Source organism: Brachionichthys hirsutus, chromosome 3 (genome assembly GCF_040956055.1).
Source record: "Brachionichthys hirsutus isolate HB-005 chromosome 3, CSIRO-AGI_Bhir_v1, whole genome shotgun sequence".
Lineage (NCBI taxonomy): Eukaryota > Metazoa > Chordata > Actinopteri > Lophiiformes > Brachionichthyidae > Brachionichthys > Brachionichthys hirsutus.
The window spans coordinates 10594285-10620747 of record NC_090899.1 but is presented as its reverse complement, the minus strand read 5'-3'; the positions used below and the strand labels follow the sequence as shown (position 1 = coordinate 10620747).

The 26463-nt window shown below is 42.6% G+C and overlaps 2 protein-coding genes across 2 annotated transcripts in view; one reads left to right on the top strand and one right to left on the bottom strand.

The window, feature by feature from the left end:
• Window positions 1–1751: 1751 nt before the first annotated feature.
• Window positions 1752–3142, top strand: LOC137917724 (C-C chemokine receptor type 4-like). The gene is made up of 3 exons (XM_068760447.1): window positions 1752–1902; window positions 2020–2192; window positions 2429–3142. Exons 1-3 carry the CDS (start codon window positions 1752–1754, stop codon window positions 3140–3142), a joined length of 1038 nt encoding a protein of 345 aa, XP_068616548.1.
• Window positions 3143–8615: 5473 nt separating this feature from the next.
• triob (trio Rho guanine nucleotide exchange factor b) overlaps window positions 8616–26463 on the bottom strand; it is a 76339-nt gene continuing 58491 nt past the window's right edge. Inside the window, exons 37-61 of the mRNA XM_068756697.1 lie at window positions 24267–24519; window positions 17879–18165; window positions 17605–17775; window positions 16368–16463; window positions 15926–16074; window positions 15673–15739; window positions 15482–15585; window positions 15317–15386; window positions 15119–15208; window positions 14953–15045; window positions 14805–14855; window positions 14600–14677; window positions 14222–14413; window positions 13879–14056; window positions 12852–13693; window positions 11721–11971; window positions 11492–11621; window positions 11384–11411; window positions 11018–11180; window positions 10736–10857; window positions 10479–10557; window positions 9837–10037; window positions 9586–9724; window positions 9133–9316; window positions 8616–9037 (exon numbers count right to left, since the gene is read on the bottom strand). Coding sequence (XP_068612798.1) covers window positions 8616–9037; window positions 9133–9316; window positions 9586–9724; window positions 9837–10037; window positions 10479–10557; window positions 10736–10857; window positions 11018–11180; window positions 11384–11411; window positions 11492–11621; window positions 11721–11971; window positions 12852–13693; window positions 13879–14056; window positions 14222–14413; window positions 14600–14677; window positions 14805–14855; window positions 14953–15045; window positions 15119–15208; window positions 15317–15386; window positions 15482–15585; window positions 15673–15739; window positions 15926–16074; window positions 16368–16463; window positions 17605–17775; window positions 17879–18165; window positions 24267–24519 — 4440 coding nt within the window. The remainder of the gene's footprint in view (window positions 9038–9132; window positions 9317–9585; window positions 9725–9836; window positions 10038–10478; window positions 10558–10735; window positions 10858–11017; window positions 11181–11383; window positions 11412–11491; window positions 11622–11720; window positions 11972–12851; window positions 13694–13878; window positions 14057–14221; window positions 14414–14599; window positions 14678–14804; window positions 14856–14952; window positions 15046–15118; window positions 15209–15316; window positions 15387–15481; window positions 15586–15672; window positions 15740–15925; window positions 16075–16367; window positions 16464–17604; window positions 17776–17878; window positions 18166–24266; window positions 24520–26463) is intronic.

Sequence of the window (26463 nt, the reverse complement as noted above, 5' to 3'; positions counted from 1 at the left end):
CTGTGACGGAATATCTAGATTTTAATCTATACCTGAATCCTTTGTTTATGGATAGTCAAAGACAGCTTGCTCTGTGCAGTGTGCAGTGGTTTAGGCGAAACTACATTATAGATATAAGTAACTAAAAGGATGCTGAAAAACAAAGTTGGGTTGGTTCAATTTCAAGTACTAATTCAAATATCAATCTGTAGAATTAACATTGAAAAAAAAGTATAAATCGTGATGAGCTGTCATCTTCCACAAGAAGAAAATGAGAAAGACTAAAGCAAGAGTGACGCCTTCCTTGTCACATCCCCCACAAATGTCAACACAAAAGGGAACATTTCTCAGAAAACCGCACGTCTGTGCAGGTTCAGCAGAATGCAGAGGAAACAACAAAACCCCGGTGTTCACCTTACCAGAAATGAACTCCACAGGAGGATTTCACACAAAAAGTGAGCTAGGCAGGGTGACAGGATGACACACTAACCTGATGTGCTACGCAAGAACACACACTTTCAGAAGCAGGGATTTTGGCGTACAATGTGGTAAGCACATCGATATTTCAGTTCGAAAACGTTTATGCGCTATTGGCTGAATCGGCTTCATCAATGACAGCCACAGGAAGTTAGGGTCGGCACGGGTGTCAAAGGAGGGCGACGCTCATAGTGAGATTTCAAGATGTGGTTTAAAGAACCAATATGAGTTTGTTTATGGGCTGAAGAAGTGAAAGCTTGTGATGTGCATATACCTCAAACATCCAGGGGATGAAAGGCAGACGTTATCAGCCACAGAGAATCTACTGAGCATTATATCATGGATTTCTGTCACATTGGACTACCGGTACATTCTTTAGGCTTCAAAATGCAGCAGTTTGTTATGGGCTGCTTTCAGATGTGACTCATTAACGTGTCAACACAATGGGAAAATTCAGCATGAAGGGCAGGAAAGTCCATCTGATGCTCCCCCACACATATGAACACTATTTAAATTATCTATTTGAAGTGCCCAGTGTGGAACATATGGAATTCCCCATCATGTTGCTGTGAACTATTGGGCCTATACTAATATATTTAGTTTTATAAATGTGGAATAGCATCTTATAGATCTGTTGGTTGAGGCAGAGATCTTGGTGTGGATAAAGTAAGTGACACTTGTCTTTTTTATTGTATTGATTTAGCTACACATTAGAGTGAGAAGAGACATCAATGAACTGAGTCTGGGACAATTTCTCTATACTGATAAAAAAAAAATATTTGGTGTTAAAAGCTCAACATTTAAAGGTGTTAAACACAAATGGTGTGTTTTGAGAAGTCCAACAGCTCGGACGGTAACTTATGACGGTGACAGGAACGCAGCTAAAGTTAAATAATTATGTAACAAAATTCATAAAACCTGCTCATCTTAAATAATCATGGACTAAAGCTAATGTTAATTGTGTACTTGTAATAGTGATAACATTTACACACACAGACGCCCTTATCTATTCTACTTCCCACCCCACTCCCACAAAATAATAAAAACGAAATAAATAATGGTTGCACCTAAATTTGACTATCACCTTTATTTAAACATGTAAGTAATTATCTTTTATTACATTTGTTTGGTTTTTAGAGGGATTTGTTGTCAATGGTTCTGGCAATGATTGAAATGCTTTATTGAATGTATGATAAAGCATGTTCGTTAACATCTCAATCATAATGACGTCGACCGAAATAAACCGTTTACCCAAAGTGATCCCTGCATGTTCTCTTCCTTTTCCTCACAGCAGCATGAACGGATCCGAGACAGAGCCTTTCATGGACATGTATGAGTACGATTATAATTCCACCTGTGATGAGGAATCCAGTCTCACGGTGATGTCTTACAGACCCATGGTGCTGCCTGTGCTTTGCTTCATGCTGTTTTCTTTCGGCCTGATAGGTAAGTTCAATAAGGTCGCATTCTGAGTAAAAGTAATTATATATGCAAAGGTTAGATATGCAGCATTACTGGATATAATAAGAAACCTAAAATAACAATTAAGCATTGATTTGACAGGAAACGCCGCTGTTCTTTGGGTTCTACTCCGGTACATAAAGCTGAAGTCTATGACAGATGCATGCCTCCTCAACCTGGCCCTGTCTGACCTGATGCTGGCTTTGTCACTGCCTTTCTGGGCCTACAATTCCCAGAACCTGGCCTTATGTAAACTGATAACAGGAGTCTATCAGGTGAGACTATTATCACTATTAGTGCAAGCAATAAGAAGTTACAAATATTATGATATTCAAAACTCAAAATGTATTTGTATGTATTGTTTAGAAAGAATAATTCCTGATGGCTTGCAGATGTTTTGATGCTGTGAAGCAGCTACTGTGTCAAACGTCCCAGAGAGCTGTGGGACCCGACAAATGTCACCTTGTGACATCCGGCTGTGACTTGCTTCCTCCTCTGCTTCTCTGAATAGATGGCTTTCTACAGTGGGACTCTGTTCGTCACCTTAATGAGTGTGGACCGATACCTGGCCATTGTCCACGCTGTTGCGGCCATACAAGCCCGGACGCTTCGCTATGGAATTACAGCCAGCATCACTATCTGGATTATATCTGTCATTGTGGCAATCCCCCAGGTAATGTTTGCTGCCTTGGAAATTGATCCGGATGATAACAGCTCCCAGTGCCAGCCACTGTATCCAGAGGAGACGCAGCACATTTGGAAGATGCTGCGAAACTTCAGCGAGAACACAGTGGGACTTTTTGTGTGCCTCCCTATTGTGATTTTCTGCTATGTGAAAATCCTCATTGTGCTGTCCAAGATGAGGAACTCCAAAAAGGACAGAGCTGTAAAGCTGATATTCAGCATAGTGTGTGTATTCTTGGTGTGCTGGGTTCCGTACAATGTCACAGTTTTCCTTCAGACATTGCAGCTGTTTGGGATCCTGAACTCCTGCAAAGCTTCAAACAACATCAACTCTGCCGTGAGCTTTGCAGAGATCATAGCCCTGTCTCACTGCTGTGTAAATCCAGTCATCTATGCGTTCGTAGGAGAGAAGTTCAGGAAGTCGCTGGGCAAAGTGATGACTAGATGTCTCTGCTGGAATTGCAAGAGCGGGATGACTTTCAGCCACAGAGACACCACAGAGAGAGAGACGTCCAACACGCCTGTAAAATCAGACTATTAGGAATAATTAACATAGCTTGGTTCAGCATGGTGGTGTATGTATATACGTGTAAATGTGATGTAATGATGCCGTGTGCGTGTGTGTGTGCTTGCATCATCATGGTCGCAGATTCATTTTTTTCTAACCACTTATTCCGTTATCGGGTCGTGGGCCAAGCTGGAGCCAATCCCAGCAGTCAATGGGCGAGAGGCAGGGGACACCCTGGACAAGCCGCCAGTTCATCGCAGGGCAACACAGAGACAGACAACCAGCCACACACGCACACTCACACCTACGGACAATTTAGCGTCACCAATCAGCCTAGGCTGCATGTCTTTGGAGGTGGGAGGAAGCCGGAGAACCCGGGGAGAACCCACGCAGACACGGGGAGAACATGCAAACTCCTCACAGAATGGCCACAAGCCGGAGACGAACCTGCGACCATCTCGCTGTGAGGCAACGGTGCTTACCACTGCGCCACCGAGCCGCCCTGGTCGCAGATTGTGACTCATAATTCTCAGCAGGAACAGAGGAATGTTTTTTTTCTTTTTTTTATGTACAGAAATATTTGAAACATTTATCCAAATCATATATCTTTCTCATTCATGGACCGATGTAAGAATTGAATTGTGATTACTGCAAAATAAAGACATTTAATAATGGTCACTCTGCCTTAATTCACGTCAGAATGATGGAGAGGAAATACATCAAACCACTGTTCTGGCTTGTCGTGTGTGAACTATTACAACATGGCAAGCAATTTGTCCAAAAATATTTCAGATCCACAAACCCACCTAAAGCCTGGTTAGTGGGTGGGATTATTTTTAACAGGTTTAACAGGATTACACACTGTTCATAGCTCTTCTTTCCTGGCGTACAGTGCTACATCAAATGGATGCACAAACGATCATTTTCAGTTTGATTTAACCATCCATGTCTACTTCTTGCAATTCAAAACAAACGCCACGATGTGCTGTTTTGCTTCCAGCACCGGTTAAGTAATTATTCTCACCATATTTACATGGACGTACTTTTATGTGTCATAGTCTCCTCGCATGTTTTTGATTCATCTCCAGGCTGCTGAATGCACACGTTTGCATTTAACAACCTTTGACTGTCACAAACAATGTTAAGGTTCCTTTCCTCTTGAATTGTTGAAGCTGTGTAAGATAGTAATACTGACAAGTTTCAAAAGCAGAAAGCAATAAGATTATACATATACTAATTATATTCCTGATCAGCCCATGAGGGAGACATTGTTTATTTCATTAGAATAATTAAGAATATTAACAGGAAAATACAAGAAAAACCTAAAATCGCTATTTGTTGAAACAGTTCTTGGGATTGTTTGTGCATTATTTGTTTTCTTTTAAATATTCCTGTATTTCAAGAGACACGTTGGTTCAGTGCAATAAAATAAACCAGTCAACAGGCTGCCCTACATGTTCCTGTTTATACAAACATACACATTTATGCTGGGAAGAATACACCATAAACCATTCTTAAACTGGAGCCATGCATCCAGCTTGGGGGTTACTGTCCCTAGTAACAAGTTGATGTTTTGTGTTTTGCATCAGCTACAACAGCTGTTAAAGACCCAGTAGCCTTATCAGACAACAACAGCAACAACAGGTATTCTTCTGCGATGCAGACCTTCACTGTGGTTTTCCTTCCATCCAAATATCAACTTTTATCTATCTGGAATTGTTACTGATCAAAAAGTTCCCAGTGCAACTGGCAATCTTAGTATTGCAAGTTTAATAACAATAATAGCAGCATGTTTGCACCAAACCACAACCTGTAAAGGGAAAGTACTACAGGTCGTACAACCAAGTTTTCAGTTTAACCTTTGGACTCTCTGTGCAGGGAAGTGTTTAATGCATAAAAAGGAAAAAAAGAGGCAAAATAACCAGAACATGTCAAAATAGAAATTAGAAAAGATAAATTATTGTGAAGTCATTACTGCCGCCAAAGAAATGTCCTCACATTACTCTTTGTCCTTTCATTAGATTGCCAAATGGTGGGATTTTACTCCTGTCCTATTTTCCTCTATAAAGGACTGCCTGAAAGTTCTTTCAGATGATACAGCAGAAAAATGAGGAGAAACAAACAAAGTTTACATTATTAAGAACTTCCATTTTTCTTCTTCCATCTTACTTCTGGTGAGTGACAGCTTGGGCTGGCACCATCACACCAACATTTCCCATACTGCCATCATTAATGTTCATTACATCCTCCCTACCTTTTAAATGCTCCGATGTTTTCATGCTACTTTTGTTTTTATCATGAATTGCTGTTTGTGAGCCTCTGAAATGCACAGTTAGTCATTTATTGCCACCTAGTGTTCAGCAGAGCAAGCCTGCGCTGAGGGAATACTGTTTATTGCATCTGATGTTCTGTTTGCCATAATCATTAAATATCCTTCAAATCCAGATTTACTTTGTAGGTACTGTACACTTCTCAGCTTTAAGAAATCTCTTTCACAGATGGGTTCAGAAAATGTTCACGGTCCGAGGGAAAAAAACTAGGGAGTGGAGAGAATCAGTCCTGAGAATTGGAAATTCACCCTATATATAAATTCCAATAAGACAGCAATCAGGGTTTTAGCAAAGTTAAACCCTGGATTTATTCAGGCATACTCCAAAATTCGCTGATTCCCTCTTCGGAAAAAACACCACCGCCCTGCTATTAAAAGCCGAGTAAAGCCATTTGACAGTGTTAAGAACCTCATTATAATGAGTTCAAATTACACACATCATATTTCAAGACACAAGGTGACACAAACTGCAGTATGTCAGTATGCACCACCTTAGGCTCGCCTGTGCTGAGATGCAGATATACAGTATGTCCCTCTATGGCTTCATGCAAAACACAGACGTCTGCTGTCACTCAGAAAAACGCAACTGAAAACATTTGAAAACAGAGACAGGAGTTCCCCTTACTGTGTAAGCATTTTCTTCTCTGCGGGAAACGTTTGACAACGAAACCACATGAAGCTGATCTGCTGCTTTTCTCACAGTTTTCCAGCAATCAAATATTCAACACAAAATCAGTCGATATACAACTATTGATGTATCATTGCTGTTTTCGTTAATTTTGTTCTTTTGGTCTGGGTTTTCCGAATGCTGCACTGCCTCGTCTTCTAATCCTCAAAGGTTATTAGAAATGAAGATTAAATTACAATATAAACAACATTGTCATTTACCGGTATGTGCAGGTATACAGTATGTGCAGACAAACTGACACCTGTTGTTCTGTCTATATTTAATGGCAAAATAACAAAGGAAAAATAAAATATTTACAACACTCAGTAACATGTTAACATAATCTTCTGTACAAAAAAATGTACATGCAAAAGTAAACATAAGTCATAGTAAGACATTCAAATGACACCGTTGCAGTCTTGTTCTTTGTGTATTTAAAATAGGACATTATGAGGTTTACATCCTGGGTATGGGCAAACTGCCTGACCCTCTCTGTACATCTGTACATCCTGTATACGCTGGGTCTCCCGAAGGCTTTTTATTACTTAGATCCTCTTCTCGCACAAGTAGGCTTTAAGAGACTTTAATAAACTGATCATAAACATGAATAACCCAGGTCCTCACTAATAAATAAAAATGACACAAAATACGACGAAGACTGTACAGACCAACACGAGCTATTGAACTCAACACAATATTGACTTCTTAACATTAAATCGTAACTCTTTCAACCTTCAAATAAAATAAGAAGCAATGTACATTTTCATCTTCACCCACCTCTCGAGTTCAACTCACTCAACTGGCACTTAAAGTTTTCAACAGCTTCTTCACCAGAAGTCATCAAGACATTCAAATGAAAGAAGAGACCTCTGTCATTGCAGATTCTTGTTCATGCTCGGAAGTGGTTGTCAAAGGGACCAAAAAACAAAAAAAGCTGTTGGAGGTATTAGATTTAAATGTCCTAAAAAGACATAATGCATTATCCAATAATGTTAATGATAACAATTACCATTTGAGATGAGATGATTTTTTATGCCTGGTTAAAAAACACAGGCCAGTTTCTAACAAACAAAAACAAGTTAATCATTCTCAAACAGCAACCCAATTTCTGCCAAAAAAAAAATACTTAAATGAAATGTTGACTTTTTCCAAAAATAAATCACCAAACAACTTATTTTCACAATAAGAATAAATAATGCCAGACTGAACCACTGAAAACACTCATCTCTGGGTTCAGTGTGATGTGTCATAAATTAACATGAGAAACCATAAAAACATTTTTATCAGGAAAACAATGGAAGGTCAACTTTGGTATTGTGACAGAAAATAATAACAGAACAATGACAACATGAAAGCATAAATGCCTATATTTTATAGATACACATTTTTATACATTAGTTCCCCTTGTCTGAGAGTTTTCAGAATTGTATACTGAACTTAATACATAAGAGTTAACACAATACAGACATCTATTGCAGTACCAGGTACGTGCATGCCTTTAAAGAATACGGCTACAACACGTCTTCATAAATAGTTGCATAAATGTTAAAGCTGCAACATTGCACATGGGGGGGGGACTGATGCATTTCTAGTAGCGGTTTGTTCATCGTGAAATCCAGCCGCTGAGCAGACTCGCTAATACTCAGCAAATTAAAGAGCTGTTGTTCATTCGAGACTAATCCTTCAAAATGAAAATGAAAGGCAGGAATAGGCTATTTACAAGTAAGGCGGATGCAGATAGGAATCTGAATAGCTTTGCCAAACAGCTTGAAAGAGTCTTCAAATGAATAGTTTCTTTTATTGTCATAAACTGAAATGGTTTCACCGTTCAAAGTGAGCAGGCGCAATAAGATAAGCAAACTATTGCACTGAATAGAATAACAATGTGTTTCTGGAAAGTCTGTTTTGGCCTTCAGTGGACCCTGCTGATGGGCACCACGCTGTTCGCACATCGCAGATTCATTTCTACTTAATAACTCGGCTTTGTTTTTAAACAGGTATGAATAAAGACTGTTGTCTGTTTCCTCACTGTACATGATTTCATTTGCAAAACTTAATCTCTCCTTACAAAAACACTTTCTTGTGTTCAACCAAAAGCCGCCTGAATTACTCATAATATACATACAGTATTCTAATTTCTCTGTTTAATACTGTCCAGAGCGCAAGACTCGCTCACGCTGGCTTGCTGAGAAAGCTCAGTTTTCTCCCTGACAAGTCAAAGTTTGAAATCTCACACAGATTTCAGCAGTTCATTTTTGTGCAGGCATACTGACAATATGCCAAAGGTGGAGTGGGGGGGGGGGGTAGTCAAAGGGTTTATCAGCAGAGGTTGGTCAGTCAGCAGCAGCAGGACTTTTGTGGCTTGGTGAGGGGAACGTTGATCATTATGGAAATGTTGCTGGTGGTTGTCTCAACCTGGTTCTAATTAGCACAGCTCAGCTGAATCAAATACACTTGCCAGAAATTCCTTATAATCCAGGAACCGTTCCCTGCGGTGATGCTGTTGCTTGCTAGATGTGGTTGAACAGCCGGCTGTGAAGGAAGGCCTTAATGGTGTCGATGGGCCGAGCGTCGTTCTGGTGCTTCCGTCGCTCGATGAAGGAAATGAGCCTGGAGGTGTCCAGATGTGAGCTGTGGCGGTTCTGAGATGGTAGCTGTCCAGGTGACTGTGTATGATTTAAGGTGGCGAGTCCAGTGTTTATCAAGCCTCGTGGCTGCAGCCAGGGGTCCTGAAGGCAGGATGAAACAGTGGGACGTCGATCTGGCTCAACCTGGAGCAGCAGGCAGACAAAATCCCTGGCAAGAGCGCTCACACCCTGGAAGTAGTCCTCAGGGAAGCTGAAGTCCAACCGACAGATGTTCAGACAGGTCTCCTCCAAACTCTCATCCAGGAAGGGAGAGGCGCCGCTTAGCACAACGTAAGTCACCACGCCTGTAAATCACGCAGTGAATAATCCATCAGGAAATGATGTACACATGGCCTCTTGTATGTGTTTATATACGCTCTACTTGTGCTTGGATACAGACCCAAACTCCAAAGATCGGACATCACAGAGGCAGGCTGACCCAGGACCAGCTCAGGAGCAGAGAACTCTGGGCTCCCGAGGAGATGATGGATGTAGGAGGTGGAGTTCAGCTGAACAGCATCACCAAAGTCTGTAAGCTTGATGACTGGCTGGGAAGACGCATGTTCCACCACAATGTTCTCAGGCTGCAGGAGCAGGAGCAGGAGAAAGGAGTTTGAGACAAAAGTTAGATCCAGAGGAACTGCGTTGTTTTAAGATGTTTGCTGACTCTCATGACGTGAATATTTGTACTACGTTTTGACATATGACGATCTATAAAAGCTCAGATCACAGTTGCATCCTAAAATGTCTTTCTTTGTTTTGCTTTATGAGCCCCCCACCCACAAATATTCCAGTCAATTTCTAATTTTCTTAATCTACTTATTCTTCAGCTCGACACTAAATATGCAGTTGCCTTAATATCGAGATGTGCGATCCTCCAGCCATGCAGGTAGTGGAGCGCTTCAAGAATATCTCTGAGGTACAGCGCCACCTTCTCCTCCGTCAGGTTGCCCCAGCTCACTATATAGTCCAGGAACCGTCCTTGGTCCGCCCTGAAAACAGACAGAATATAAATTGTAGCAGCAGTGAACGGAATAAATTGATCCATTTTATTTGATTAAAAATGGGTCGTAACCAGCCACATGGGAGCCATAAAGCCCGTACATCTCTAACACAATGACGTAGCTGTTGGCGGTCTCGTATGTATCCAGCAGCTTGACCAGGTTGGGGTGGTCTATGGTCTGTAGGAGCCGGATCTCCTGCAGCGCCTGTTCTCGACGCAGCAGCTTCTTGTTGACGTGTTTTGCCGCAACGGTCCGTTTACTCCCTCTCTGGTCGCACCGCTTGGTCACAGAGAACCGACCCCTGGGCAGCAGGAATGGGAGTCAGAGGATCATATGAACACTAATCTATTATAGAGTGACATCTGCTCCTGTTGAGGTTTGAGTGATGTTATTTATGTATCACTGTATACTACCTCACTCTGGAACCAGAATACATATCCGAAGTCTAGACTAGAGGATGATTTACTTTTTCAAAATGAGCCAACCAGTCTTTTATAGTCATCTACTGCATCTGTCATGTATGTGTCACCGCTAGATTTAACAGGTGAGATTCGTCGGTAATGATAAATCCTCTTCAGTCTCCAGAAAGCACATTGCAGTTAATTAGCAGGCATTTTAAGCTTAGCTATACCCTTACCCAACTTCCCTTATCGAATAATATTACACTACTGCTTCGATCAGTGATGTGACAGTCAAGCCTCAAGGAATAAAATCTAAGATGGCTTCATCAGTGCATCCTTACCTTCCTAGTTCAGTGATCTCCGTGTAGTAGGACTCAAAGCTGCTTTTCCAGAGGACTTCGCTGCCATCCTCAGGTGATCCTGAGCACATACAATTTAATCAGATCCGAGTTGAATATAGTAGGGAGCAAATTCCTCCAAACAAGCGTCCATTTAATAAAGTTTTTTTTACTTTAGCAGTTTCATTAAAATTCATTCAATGAATGTGTGCACTGGCGGCATTGGCTGTCATTCTTAGCATCAAAACCCGCATTTGTACCTGAGACTCTGAGGTTGGCTGAGGAGGTGACAGAGCCTGCTACGTTTGTGGCGATACAGGTGTAAACACCGGCGTCTTCTACATACGCTTCCAGAATACGAAGCGTTGCCTCTTCTGTCTCACTGTAACAAGGATGGAGAAATAAAACCCTCAAAAGGTGATGCATCGTGAGAACTGGAATGGTTTTTTTCCAACTCAGTTTCCTGATATTTGATCTCAAGTGCGAAGCAGAATTTAATATTGCTCAGATTTTAATTAATTTGTCAGAATTCCTGCTGTTACCTGTATGCGATACTGTAGTGTCCGTTATTGGTCAGAGTGCTGCTGTCAGGTCCCCGCCAGGTAATAGTGGCCCGGGGCCTACCACAGACTCTGGACCTCAGAATAACACAGCCGCCACTCTCACAAACTGCATCACTAACAGGGATGAGGAACTCTGGAGGAGCTGAAGAGACAGAGGTTAGAGGTCCCAAATGAGTGAGAACCACATTTTTCCACTAATGCGTCTTAGACGCTGAAAGTTTTACAGATGTCTAATTCAAGAATTTAGATTTGAACACTTCATGTTTTTTTTCCCGCTTATGATTTTCAGACTTGGACACACACACTAATATACATGCACAAATACACACACAAAGATTTACTTACCATCATGAATGAAGTTAGGATTTAGAAGCTGCAATGAAAATGAAAATATAAAGTGAGGATCGAGAGCACATGAAGTCTGTTTGGAAGAGTGACCTTCACATGCTCTACCTTGACGGAGACTTTGTTGGTCAGACTGTCCTGAGATTTGCGGTAACCATTCTCCATCTTCCTGCCCTCTTTGTCTCTTTTCTCAGACCTTCGGCGGATACGGAGTGCTGTGTGCCATGATAATGATTTTCTGAAGCAAACAAGTCCAGAATGCAGAAAATATCATTTTCTATTCCAGTGAATGACAAATTTAAACACTTAAAACAGGAGGGTTGTCTGTTCTTCTTACTTAATGGTTCCTTCAGGGAGGTCAGGCGTGTTGCAGGATGAGGTGTGTCCTAATACATAGCCAGGAATCCAGCCCTCAGCGGCGGGGCAGTGCTCATTGGCCGCCCGGTACACCAGGAACATGTTTTGCTGGTTACTGGCCAGCATCTGAACCACCTCGCCCTGCACCACGCTGATCTCATCCTCCTTCACCGCCACGTAGTCCTGGGTCACCAACATGGTGGACACGCTGCTGCTGCTACTGCTTTCACTCTGTTGGAGAATCATAAAGCGTCAGTCTTAAATCACACAGCAGGCACACAAACACTTTCACACCCAAACACATAAACTGCACGCATGTATAAGGACATTCCTGTCAAAAGGAAGTGCATCAGTAACCGACACAGCACGCCAAAATGGCATTACTAAAATTAATCATGCATGCAGCAATCTAAAAAACGCAAAATGTTTTTATTCTTGCAGAGGCATTGTTAAAGAAACAGTTTGTGTATATGTTGGTAAGTGATGAGTCACTATAGGAGAGAAAGGCTATTTTCGGAGAAGCTGGAAGGCAGAAATTAAAATAAGGAACTTCGAGTTTAGAAGATCAGAGCAAAGTTGATGCAAAGAGAAAATTTGCAGTTCACCAGCTGAGGGAGACACATGTAGGTTGAAGTGAGGGCTAAACATTGCAAAACATTCAACAGAAAATAAATACATATGTTAAAGGGCTCCTCATTAGTGACACATTTTGACAGGGGGTTAATCACAATCACAAGAAAATACTCCTATGAAAGTGCAAATGTGCATTATAAAGGACAAAGGGTTAAATTACTCTAGTTACTTAGTTGAGAGGGAAACACACTGACGCTCTGAGACAGTGGCAAAGAAAGCAGAGAGAACAGCCGTTCCATCCGTTAGATCCACGCTGTTAGTACTTTAGGGAGAGTCAAAGATTCTCTGTCACACAGTGTTGGTGAGGTTAGTGCATTTAGATAGCTACTACTTCGTTGTTGTAGTTGTTGCATGTAAAAGCCATTCTCAGAGCCAGCGGCAGGGTGGCCGACCTCCAGTCAGTAAGGGTTGGGTTAGTGGCAAATGTAAGGGTTCAGTTCGGCCCCACTGAAGCCTGGGCCTCCATTGGGCGTCTTACCCCATTGCTCTGGGTGGAGTGAATGGACTGCTCGCTGGTGGATGAGCAGGTGCTCATGCGGTCTATGTCCTTACTGTGGGTAGAGTGGCGGTGATGAGAGGGCGCCCCATGGCTCCCTCTGCCCAAAGAGTCCCCTCCGCCACCGGGGTCACTGGAGAAGGAGCCAGGCCGGCTGGCGAGACAGGGAGGCATACCAGGGACCATAGCCCAGAAAGCGTTTTTATGAGCTGGGCTGGAGGGAACAAATGTGTCCAGTCCCCCTCCAGAGGACGGAGGTGAAATTAGAGGAGCGACTGTTCCAACTCGAGGGCTTTTTAGAGGCAGATTCAGAGGAGCCACTGCCATTTGCGGTATACCAGCCATTTGATGTTTCTGGGTTTCTTCATAGCCCCCCAGACCCGGTCTGATACCGCTCTCCATGTTGTCTGATGGCCTGTTACTGTTATTACTGTTACCCCCTTGAGGACTATCCAGTCTCCTCATTTTAGGGACTTCTGAGACGAACATATCTCCATTTTTTGTGCTGTCTGAGTAGGAGTGAGAGGGCGGGGACTGGGGGTGGCAGGGAGACCACATACCTGCTGATCTGTTGGGTCCCTCAGGACCCGGGGGGTGATGGTGGTGTACGGGTTGGGGGAGACGTGAGGATGGCTGGGGGATGCGAGAGGGTCGGGAGCGGGGGCCACACAGGGAGGAGTTGGTCGCTGATCCACCCATGTTGGGGGTATTGTTGGAGCTGCTGCCTCCTGGCAGGCCACCAGTACCGCCGCTACTGCTGGGTGGACCGCCTGGCCCACCACCACCCACATGGTTTCTCTGGTACTCTATGGGAGATGTCAGCGCTATGAGAGAGAATAAATGGCAAGTCACAGAATTATATTTACGTAAATATTCGATTCTCAAGAAAAAAACCTAAAATGGGTTTTCAAGATTTTCCTGGAGTTTTCCCAACATTTTGGAAATACAACCGAATGTAGCGTGTGTCTATTTCCACAAAATGTCCCAGTGAAGCACATTAGCCTCGTACCATTGAGGAAATTGCGCTGGTTCTCCAGTATTTGGCTGACTTGGTGGACCCAGACTTGACTGACTCCAGGACTTGTTGAATGGAGGGTAAATCGCTCCAGGTTTCCACTTGAAGATCTGGAGGTGAGTGTGAACTTACAGGGGTCATCCGCATTTTCTTCTAAACCCAACCAGCTCACCTAGAGCAAGAGAGAGGGATGAAGAGAGAAGTGAGAGGCGGGGGGGCAAAAGTAAGGAGGGAAGGAAAAAGGGTGACACTGCAATGGTAGATGTTAAAAGTACAGGAACAGACAATCTCAAAATAGTGTAATTCTTTAAATCACGTTTAACTGGGCTGCACTAACCTTGATGCTGTTCTTAAAGAGGTAGCCTGGAGAAGAGAAGCCCTTCTTTTTGTCTAGGGGTTCGCTGAAGATGACAATCTGCTCAAACAAGAAGACCCTCCTCTCTTTCATCCTGGACAGAAGTCCCCCATCTTGGTCAGACACCATGAATGTGTCTTGGAGGAGCAGTCTGCCCTGTGCCACAATTTTACCCTAAAGAACGAACAGCAGAGGGAACAATATAAACACAGACCTGCAGTATTCCATACATATTTATTAAAAATAAGAGTGCTTTTTCATATGAAATTGATTTCTTCATGGACTAAATAATTACTTTATATCATTGACTATAATTATGGATAAATGCAGATTTGCAGTGAGTGGAGAGAGCGGCCTTACTTCAAAGCCTTGAAGGCGACCAACATTCATCATGTCATTGCAGCGTTTGGGCACAACACACATCACCTCCACAGCTTTCTGTCGTACAGAAGGAGAGACGCACAAACATAAGAGAAACACTGCATGGGCTCAGGTAGCAACACAGCAGTAAACACAGTAGTAGTATTTTGATAAATTGTGAGCTGAAACCGGGGTATTACATTACCTCCAGCTCTGTAGTACCCACGCCAGCCTTCTTGGAAATTTTAAAAAGATCCTGAGAAACAGTCAAAATGTATTAGAAGTATAAATATTATAGCATGATTATTATTATTTACAGTATTGCAAAGTGAGAATAATGGTGGTTGACCCACCTTCAGTAGCAGCTGGTATTTCATTATACGTTGGATGGGTTTAATTAACAAATCAGTGATCTGCAATCGGTGCCCCAATCGCTGCTTCAGATCCTGATAAAGAGGCAAATATTATTAGTTCTTGAACATACTAATCCCATTTTCTGAAATGGTTTAACAATCTTACTTCAAAGTAAGTGTCAATGTACTCTGACACAATATGCTCGGATTTAGGTTTATTCTGGCAGTACACAATGTACATGTGTAGCCGCCGCTCCTGCAATTGGAACCAAACCAGAGAAAAATTGTGCATTTTAAAATTTAGAACAATTTATGTAATTTTCCTTACTAACAAAAAATGTAAAATGTAAATAGGTTTTTTCACCTGTTTGACAAATAAAGGAGCCAGCCTGTCGGGATCGTCCAAACACTTCTCAAGTTCTCCAAGGAAAAAACTGTGAACCAAACAAGAGAGAAATACCTCATTAAATTGATAGCAACCCTTACATGAAAGATTAACCTTCGTTCCGGAGAAATATTGCCATCATACTCTTTGTGCCAGTCATAGATCTGATGAATATTGCCAAAGACGATCTTGTATTTTCCTTTCATGTCATCTGGAACTCCCTCCTCCTTCATCCTGCTCATGTAACCCTGGGAGGAGGTAAGTTAGCTCATTTGTAAAAACATGCAGGAATGTGAAGAAAAACGCTTTAAGCTATCACTGCTTTCTTTTCTTACCTCCACCACTGATCCCAGATCTCTGACATAGTCCCTCTCAGTCTCCACCAACTCCAGATGCACATAACTGAGAGACACAAAACAAAACATGTCACCGTCTAATCCAAATCTAATTCACTTAGCTGTGGGTAAACGCAGTGGAATCGTCCTTATAAGCACACTAATGAAGACGACGACCACGATAAAATGGCTTAACCAGCTTTTGTTGATCACAACAGAAAAAAAAAAAACAGGACTCGGGTTTGTAACTCACTGCCGCCTCTTGAAAAAGCCTGATTTGCGCTCCTCAACCTCATCGATGGGTGAGGAGGAAGAGAGGAGAGAGTTGTCAGAGGGATTGAGGGAGGGAGAGCTGCTGTCACCCTGTTCTACTGACAGAGAGCTGGGGCGATCCTCCAGAGACTGAGGAGAGAGGTCAAAAGACAGAATGGTCACAGAGCAATGTAGGTTATGTAGGCCAGTGGACATACAGTATGCATGATTGGCAAGAGTACAATGTCCATTTGTTGGAAAAGTGGACAGCTGGTATTGTGCATCACAGCCCTGATTGATGACTAGTGAACCATGATGTCGGTCTCCATTAACACCACCAGACAATGTGTGTGTGCTCAAATAGAAGCACTAGACCAGAACCCCTCTGCCCCCAGTGTTGCCATGTTTGTGTGTTCTTGTGAGCGTTGTGATTTCTAGCTCACCATCTTGCTCTTCACCAGCTCCTCGATAGCGCTGACCAGTTCAGCAGCACTTGGTGTCTCTGAACTGTTGGGACGGGCGGACAGACGAGATGCAGACTGAAAATAAAAGGGGAAAACAGTTCAGATTCAAGGTGGAAAGCATGACAGATGGTGCAGGCACACGGCATTCATGCATTCTCATAGGCTACGTCTGTATGTTTGATCGGGCTCACCAGTGTTGAGTTTGGACCCCGATACGCCACCTGCCCAAATATGGAATTGGGGAGTGTGATCTCCCTAGCAAAAGGGTTAATTGGGGGCCAAGTTGGAGCCAATCACAGGCTGGTCTCAGGGAGACAGAGGTTATGAGGTGGCTTTAGGACAAGGGCAAGCTCTGGGATAATTCTTTAATCACAAGAACCACAGCATAGAGCATTGCTTAATCCTCCATTGAAGAGAAACTGTGGCTCTGCAGCAGAGCCCATGCTGAGACTTGGATACAGGCAATCAGAACCAGACTTAATGGAAGTCACTATTTAGCCTCACAAACGCTTACATCTCCATGTGGATGCAATATTCACTTCAGCAACAGAAGGACAATTACATTCCAAGGGAATGACATTTAGTTGAGGAAAGATAGACAGCAAAGATGCAAGAAAAGAACGTAAAGAGGGATCCAAAGTGCAGAAAATTGATTGTTTCTACATGGAGAGAGAGGGAAACTGGGAAAGAAGGGCAGCAGAACAGAAATCAACATAACACTAAAGAAGGGAACATGCAGCCATCAGGAATATACGAGAAAAAAGAAGACATTAGTGGCAAAGTAAAAGTTCCGTCACTCTCAGCCCTGTGTGGATGATTCTGATATTATTTTTACACTTCTCCATGGAACCAAAATACATCCTATGGGTGCCTAAATTGAAAGCAATATCAAAATAGATATAATTGATTTCAAGATGTAAATAAGAACAACATTATTTTTAGTACAGCTGTGTGTGATTTCTCATCACATGAAGTCTTGGTTACACTTGACTGACACATTTTTGAGAAATATCCACAAACCTCATATGTGGTTATATAAAATATAAATAACAGTAACATATACCTCTATTTTTGTTGTTGTTGCGTTAAAGCTTATATGAAAACCAAACCATTGTTTATCTGACCTAGTGTCATGCATTGTGTTTTCTTTCTGTGACCTTGTGCAGCTATTTTGAAGGTGTCTACGTGTACTTAAACCGTCGCGTGTGTGACCCACCTTGTCGTCTTGGGAGTCAGGCTGCAGCAGGCTGTGTTGCTGGATGGCCATAGGGGGAGGAAGAGGGACAGCATCAGCACCTTCCTCTCCTTCCTCCTCACCGCAGCTCTGCATGCCTGACGAGGAAGACTTGGATAGGGTGCCGCTGCTTAGTCCTTCATTGCGCATACGCTGGAGAGAGAACAATGTTTGTTAAGTAGCAAGTCAAAACCAAAACGGTATCTTCAAATCTTCTGGTGGGGGGGGGGGGGGGCATTAAACCACGGCGTCTTACTTCCTCCAGTGTCTCATCCTGTGGTGTGGCAGCATTGTCATCAGAGTCCTTTTGCGAGCAATGCATCACATCCATGTTCTTCCTAGTGACATCACGGTTCTTCTTGTGCTTGTGGGCAAGCTTCTTGATGTGGCCGTCTGCTTTGCCGGAGCTGAGCCTCCGAACAGGGCTGGTCAGCCACTTCCTCAACGTGTTCCCAGGACGTTTCGGGCCTGGCGAGCTGTGAGGGCCCAGGGTTTGGCTGGAGCCTGGTTGTAGGCCGTCGTTACTGGATACAGACAGCGCGTCTTAAAGGTAAGGAATTAAAAGAAAGAGGAGATCATGGCATCAGCACAAATTCTTTCATCATCAAGAAGGATTATTAGGAGCTGTTTGGGGACAGTAAAGGTTTATTTACAACATTTGAATTGTTTTTATTTTATTTTATTTTTGCATCAACGCTTTATTGATACCATTCAGTCAGAGAACTCACTAATTTTGACTTTGGTATCTACTTTCTGGCATTCACACGCAAAACACGTGTATGTTTAGATATTTTGGGGCGTTATCATTTCCAACAGGTGGATGCTGGGTTGCTGGTGGTGGGGATGAAAGTGCAGCAACAACAGCAGCACTGGTGGGCAGACGGGGAGATAAAAACAATGGTTGCAGCTGCCATACTGGGAGGGCATGTGACGACGAGCGAGGTATGTAATGCAGATGTGCTTGCAGCAGTGCAGCTTGAGCTATTAGTCTGAACTGACTGGGAGGTTTCACTCCATTTAAATTAATCTCACTTCTAAGGGCACCATATAAGCATGTGAGATTTTAAACGTTTTTCATCTGGTGAGAGAACATAGAAAACAATACACGTTATATGATAATAAAGTATGTGATTTGTTTTTACTCTGCTGTAATGCATGTGTTATGTGCAGCAGGCCAACCGGCCTCCTCCTCGCAGTGACGGTGCGTCTCTTAAACATGCAATGAAGTGTTAGAAAACAACGGACAAAGGGATGGTTGAGGTTTTGTCTGAATGCTTCACACAAATGACCTGTCTGGTCACTCTCTGTGTGATGTCCCTGATATTCCCTCATCAGTTTACTATGCTGCCATCAAAAATGCTGCAACATGTAACAGAGTGAAGAAGCAAAACCTCTCGACTGGCTCAAGCCATCTGACCAAATAGCCTGCTGCAGCTGTGATAATCTTGGAAGTTAGATTTGTGTGCTGCTACAATGTGCAACATGACACCACAACATATTTGGACATACCGTAATCTTTTTACCTCTGCGAAAAAGTCCCTGTTAAAGAGTATATGGATGATTTGGGTATCCCTTTGTCTGCTGCTAATTCATTGCTCATATAGCAAAGAAAACCTCAACCGGCTCCATGGATATGATCGACAATCACCCAGGCAACATCTCTTGTGCAAAAAAATAAAATAAAAACCTGTTTGGATAAGGTCTCAGAATGAGGAAATAATTAAGACATTTTTATTCTGATTCTGCTAATCAGTTCCATCCACTCAGGTCTCAGTTTCCATGGCACCACACAGATGCCATGGATTCATCTCTCCCATCTTTATTGCAAACCATTTGATCATATGTCAACATATTGTGTGTACTGTAATTCATAATTTGCCTTATGAGTTGTTTGATCTTCAAAACTGTTTGTGGAAAAACTGCTGAAGATTAAAACAGGTGGTAAATAGCAGGTCTGGTTACTCTGCTTTCCCTCACTGGAAACTTCATATAATTTGAATAAATATTTTTGCCTGTGAATGTGCATGTCAACCATTCCATCACTTGTTTTCATTGTGCTCCACAGATACACAGTGTTCTGCCATCGCGTGAAGCGGAAGAAGAGAACACATTTTTTAGAATATCAAGTCTCTCTCACGTCAGGAGCAATGTTCTCTGTGGCTCCTATCAGCATTGTACTCGGACAAAGCCCGGGTCATCTGTGTCTTCAGCAATAGTTTCAGTAATAATAGTCCTCATGACTCCACTGCTCTGCAGTGGCTGAGCTGCCAGGAGGAAGATCTTCTAAGATGTGACTTAGCCAAGGAATAAAATGACCACGTAAAGGCCGAGCTGGAGAAAACACATCTCTTTATAATGTTTTCATCCATTCCCCCCCCCCCCCCCCCCCCCTCTTATTTCTGACAGAAAGTCAGACGGAAAGAAACTGTTCTATTATCCAAGGAAGATCTTGACCTACTTTGGGGAACTTTAAAATTCCACCCAAAGGGCATATTCAAACACGCGAGGCATTCCGGGGTCGTCTGCTCTGCTCCAGGGAAATCTGATGGCAGATAAGCTCTTTTACAAACTCATCATGTAGTATTGATTTCAGGAGAACAGTGTGATTTAACTGTCTCTTCTGATTCACCTGTAACAACCAATGAAAACCATAGCCACAACTGCTTGTTACGATACTGCTCTGGAATGTTTCAGCCATGGGCACGGCTGTAAATCTGATGACACACAACACCTTAGCACTTACTCTTGTTGGTGTCTAAAGACTATTTAAAGTGTCCAAGTTCTGTAAATTATTTCAACACAATTCATAGTTCATTCTAAAAGCAGAAAGTACAGCTCCTGACTAGGCCTTGAATTATTATGGTATAAAGAGCCTTTGCGTAAACAATTTCTTCGTCGCACATCTGTCATTTTCTAATGCAAACCAGGCCCCTTGCTGCTATTTTTATGGGAACTGATGACCTCCATCATACACCTACTTGTGTACACAATGTAATGCTGGGGTGAGAACCTGTGCTCTTGAGGAGAGACTCGAAGGGCCTCATGCAGAACAAACGGATCGCCTCGCTGGGGCCACAGGCTAACATTTAGTCATGCTGCTAACAACTGTGTCTTAGGTATTATCTGAGAAGCTGCCGGGCAAGTTAGTAATGGGGCCCGTTGCAATAGCAAAAATAAAACTCCATAAATTTAGTACAACAATAACAAGATTAAAACAACTAAAAAGCTCACACTGACAGATCAACATCTGCTGCGCTCCACATGCTCTGATTGAAGACGTTGTGCTACAACAGGGGTTGAAATGGATGAAACACAGGGGCCAGCAGCCTTGACAAATGGCTCCTCTGTAGAAAATAACCCTTGAGACACGTGGGGGCCATGACCTCTGCTTTTACCCTCCGTGGAGGGACCTTCAGGAAGAGCTGGTCAGGCTTGCCCCCCCCCCATGGGCACGCCTCCAACTAAGTGGTGATGACCCTATCGTGATAACTGCTTTTGAAGGACAAAATGTGCATGCACACACACACACAAGCATTGTTTTTATTTGTTGTTGTGACCTTCAGAGCAAATGCTCTCTAATTGCATTTATAGACTCTTGCTAATTGATCTGGAGGCTAGTAGCAAGCTATCATATGTCAGCCGCTGCTCATTCATGCTACTGCAATTAACATGTGTACACCTTTTTGGCTGTGTCTCAGAACAGGGGAGGGACTGCCGCTCAACTGGAGCGATGCTCAATGTCTGCGTAGCTCTACACAAACATGCCTGGGATTCCAAAGGTGTCATCAGGGAGCATCTTTCCTGTGGTCTTATCTTTCCCAGGAAGAGAGAAACAAAGGCACACATTTTATTTGATGTGGATGTAGATGAGCTTTAAGGGTGGAGGTAGCAAGCTTGTGGGAAAATCCAGAGGGATTGATTTGTTTCTGATGTGTAAAAATCTAGATAACTCTAGAAGGAGCTTGCCAAACAGTCGTAGTTAAGCAGGGCGTGGCGTTGGCATGGGTGGTTTGTAAGCATTTACTGACTTCGTGTTTCAAATTCCAGGAATATGTTTTTAAGGGTTTCTGTAACTGTTTTTGGCAGGCACATTTTCTGCTCTGGTCGGATTTATTTGACCTCATTATTTTCTATTCTCCCTGGCATCACCCTCTGCGCATCTGCACAGCACCCATCTGACGCACAGATAGGCACAAAGATATAATCTTATCAGAGGGATTTCAGTAGATTTACTCATCACATAACAGTGCATTCACCAAATGACATTTGCAGACATAATGCTACGATATAATCCACACTTGTCTGTTAACTGATGCGACCAAATAAAAACAAATGCCAAATTGCAAAACTGTCCTTGTTTGAATTTGTTTTTTTTGGCATCCCATCCCTTGTTGACGAAGCATATGTTGAAAATAAAGACGTCATCAACCCAGACTTTACTTACATCTTGAACATGATAAACGTTAAAACTGAACTGGTCATCTTATCCTTTAAGTCATCTCTCTTTCTCAACCTTCAAATGTCCAGGTTCTTTTTTCTGGGTAGTTCGTAAAAGCACAAACTTCAGTTTCACAACTTCCAAATGCAGCATTTTTGAAGACAAGAGATAATTTCCTTGATCCTACTCAGGCACACGGTAGGCACACTGCCTCCTGAGACAGAATAAGTGTCTCAGGAGGCAAAGCCTACCCTAATTTAAAAATGTGATATGACAGTATTTCTGCCATGCAATGTTCTGTATGTCATCGCGTGCTAAACCTGACTGAGGCACCTACCAAGATCCAGCAGCCAGAACTTGCAGCTGTCAGAGTGTCGTCCCTTTCCCAAATCCATTGAGCAAAATGGGTGTAGAGACACTAAGGACTCAATTCCATGAGCCATGCCAGTCAAATATCAAACCCCTGGGATTCTAAGTAGATATTTTCCTTCTCCAGGCACGAGTGCCAACTAAAATTATTACGCAATAATAAAATAAAAAAAAGTACATATAAGACTGCTACAGGAACTATGTCTTTGAGAGGAAGACATGTGAGGTCCAGAGTGATGAAGAGGTAGTCAAATATGGCATTAGAGAGGAGGATGCTTTCTCTCTTTGTATCTCCTTCCCTCCCTCTTCAGTGAGTGGGCTGCTGTGAGGATATTGGGCAAGACTCTACTGTGCCTCTCCCGCTCCATGAGGATGTGTGTACCGGTAAACATGCAGCGCAGCTACCGTATTACCCTTTGTAGAAGCACCCACTCAGTTTGTGTGGGTGGGTGCATATTTCACAGGCATTAGGATGCACACAACGAGTAGAGGAGGCTTGGAACAAATATAGACTTGGTTATAAAACCCAACAGAAGTGGTTGATTATAAGTTTCACAATTTCTTTCAGAAATGTAGAGTTGCTATAATGAATCCATCTTAATTATGCATCTCTAAAGGATCAGATTTTTCAGCGACCTCTGCTTTCCTTCACCATTACTTCATCTGACATACAAGCTGGACACAGAGATCCCTCTGTTTAATTGTGAGTGTGTGTCTCTCACTTGGCTCTAAACACAGTCTTTCCTGAAGGAACAGACGCACACTTGTACAAGCTCCACCTGCACTCTGCTCCATCCAGAGTCTTTTAAATGGAGGAATTCTAACCAGAAAGAATGAAAACCGTGATTAGTATGTAGGTAACAGTGCTCCAATCTGGAGCAGACAAGCAGCTGCCAGCTCAACAATTGAAAGCTAATTCTATGGCATGTGAATCACTCGATTCTTTTAAAAACTGTTAGTCCCGAGACGGAAATTGGCTTCAACTGTAGTCAATAATTGCTCCTTGTCAGACATTCGGACCCGGTTCAGAAGACATTTTGCGTGATAGATCACAGTCATAAAGGGGTCCGATATGCACTAAGATAGACCAAGACCCATCTCCATCCAGCAGTTTTTTCCGTAATCCTGCTGACAAACAGACAGACAGACAGACAAACGGCATCAAAAACATAACCTCCTTGGGGGAGGTAAGAAAATGTCAAACAATATATTACATTACATTATTGATCCTGAACCACTGCCCAGAGTGCAAAACAAGGAAGCAGCCACCATCACAACAGCAGACCAAGAAATCTTCTTATGCAGACTGGAATTATATCATCCGGGACTGAGGATGATTAATTCCATGTCTTTGCTTCTATGGAAGAAGATGGTGCTGCGTGCTTAGGACAAAATAAAGGTTTCTATTGATGCCAACAGTGCTGCAGATTCAAGGTTTTCTCTTTGCTGTAACATAATCAAAAGAGAACTGTGTGTCAAGCAGGGTTACCACAGTTGCATAGCAACATCTAGAAATATGTACTGTATATGGTTCCCCAAGCAGCAGTTAGGTGAGAAATTAAGCCTTTGCAAGTCACCAATGCTGTGTTTGCAAACAAGAAACACATTCTATTAGTTTTCCCAAAGGCTTCTAGTGTGCATATGTGTATGGATGTGACAAGCAGTTGGTGGGTGAGATAACAAGATTCTGAGGGCCACCGTTGATGTTTCCAAACATGAATTGCATCCAATTAGCACTCGTGTTTTGAAGTGGCCAGCTGTGCTTCAGAATGAGAAAATAGCATCCTGTCCACCTGTCAGGGAACGGAGGAATAGCCAAGGAAACATCCTCTCCTACCTTTGTGGTTGAAGAGCCCCTCCATCTCCATGGAAGACCTGGAGTGAGCGATGCAGAGCATGGAGCAGGGTACGATGCCCTCCTGAGCCGGAGAGCGATCTGTGGTTCGCACCAGGCACCAGTCCGGTTTGTCATGGAGTCGCTCAAGAACCTCCACAGTTTGGCCTCGCCGCACCGTCAGCTCGCCACTGCTGCTGCCGTTACTAGCCACAAAGTCGTGGATCACCACCGTTAATTCACAGCCACCGGACAGCTAGAATGAAAGGAGGACAAAAGTGGTGTCAAAACACATCTACTGATAACGAGTGCGGATATTCGTGCATTTGTTTTCTACTGAATATGCGACAAATTGTGAAACAAAATAATATTAAGCTGTCAAACGTAAAATGGGAACTTAGCTCAGTTGTCAACTGAATATATTATTGCTTTTTAATAAAGGAGGAATTCGGACAGCCATGGGTATAAATTAGGGTATTCTATATCTTTGGCGCCATTGCAGATAAATGTTAAATCAATTCTTCTTAAAAGACAGACAACAATTAAAAGTTCTGATATTCCCACACAACATCCTTTGTGTAGAGCACAGGCGAAAAAATGAAAGACGGAAAGGATGACTGGTGGCTAATTCCAGCCTGACCGATATGACTGAAGAAGGCAGTAAAAGGACAGAAGCAGAACAAGGTGAAATTATTGATTGATCACTAGCGATGCTCAAAGTTGTTTTGGTTTTTCATGCGATTCAAAATGCATGCAGTTATCGTTGATGCTACACTCCATAATAGAAGGATTCTGCAGCCACAGGAAAAACACAATACGTAAGGTAAGAGTACACCAAAGAATATAAAAGTTGTGGTACCGTACAAATACAAAGTATCTGAGACACTGCAAAATTACGTAAACTTATTTTACTAAATAAAAGTAAATATTAGCATTTCACAAATAGCGTTCTAATTCAATTTAATGTCTGTAATTTGGAAGCCCATTTTTTATTTTCCTAATTTCCTTCTACAACTGAAATGCACACATCGCATGAACCACTTAAGATAGGTGAGGCTTTTTTTTGTCTTTTACAGTAAACATATAATTTTAAACATACCCTTTGATAGTGTGGCAAAGCCAACGAGCTGAGGAGCTGAGACACAGGATGTGAGCTCCTTTCCCCCAACCTCTCCATCATTTTCCACTCCCTCATTGTGAAAAATGTCCCAAAGAACTAGAAAACTCTAGAGCTGTCTGATTTCTACAACAAGAGATCGCCTGAGATCAGAATGCGTTCTCTGGAAATTAAGATAATTTACTCGACTTTTTCTGGAATATTTCTACAGAGAGTCCAATTAAATTACAATCCTAATCCATTAGAACGTCGGGTGCCAGGAGAAAGGTTAATTGCCATCAATAGCGCTCCTCTGTGGCCGCTTACAATCGGACTATTGAAGGCAAAAGGGCTCCCTGCTGTGACTCTCTTCCCCGGAGCAGATCAGCTAATCCATCCTTGCATTTAAACAAATGCTTCCACAGTTAAGATTACTAAAGTCCATTCAGCAACAGAAAAATGTACCGGAAAATTAGTGGAGAAAAACGGTTTATCTAAATAAATCTAAGTTTGGAGCAGAGTGCGATCGATAGCTGTGAAAATGGAGCTCTACAGTGGCAGATAGACGAGCATCCTCCGTGGACAGAGCGGAGGAGGCTGAAGCTGCTGAAAGACAAGCCCGTCACTGAAGCACACACACGTCTACACACACACACATGCACACACACACACAAAAACAAACACACCACTGTCACTGCGCCTTGAATGGGAGGTTTCACAGAGAACACTGACAGAGAGAGAGAGAGAGAGAGAGAGAGGCATTCAAACAGAGCGGCTGATCTGCTTTGAGTTTTAAATGCTTATAAATAAGAATATGTTTATAAACTGAGGGAATAATGACTAAGTTATTTTTGATTGCACTCAAACACATTTTGCACCTCCTCCCCTCTTTCGGATTGGCTTTATATTATGTGAAACAATCACAGAGCTGTGTTAACAGTAAACCTACCAGGCTAACGCTCTGCTATGCCACAGGCATGAGGCGGAAATCGGAAACGAAGTTTGTATTACATAAAAGTATGGGAGTATTTTTTTGCATCTAATGTGTTAGTGCATGTGTGCGGGTGTGTGTGTTTGCTTTACAGTTGCTCATACTGAGCGTAG

Excerpts from the sequence above, each read along its gene's own strand:
- LOC137917724 (XM_068760447.1), top strand. The coding sequence starts at position 1,752 with ATGAACGGATCCGAGACAGAGCCTTTCATGGACATGTATGAGTACGAT. Across the intron at positions 1,903-2,019 it reads GTTTTCTTTCGGCCTGATAG|GAAACGCCGCTGTTCTTTGG; the intron begins GTAAGTTCAATA and ends TTGATTTGACAG. Across the intron at positions 2,193-2,428 it reads TGATAACAGGAGTCTATCAG|ATGGCTTTCTACAGTGGGAC; the intron begins GTGAGACTATTA and ends TTCTCTGAATAG.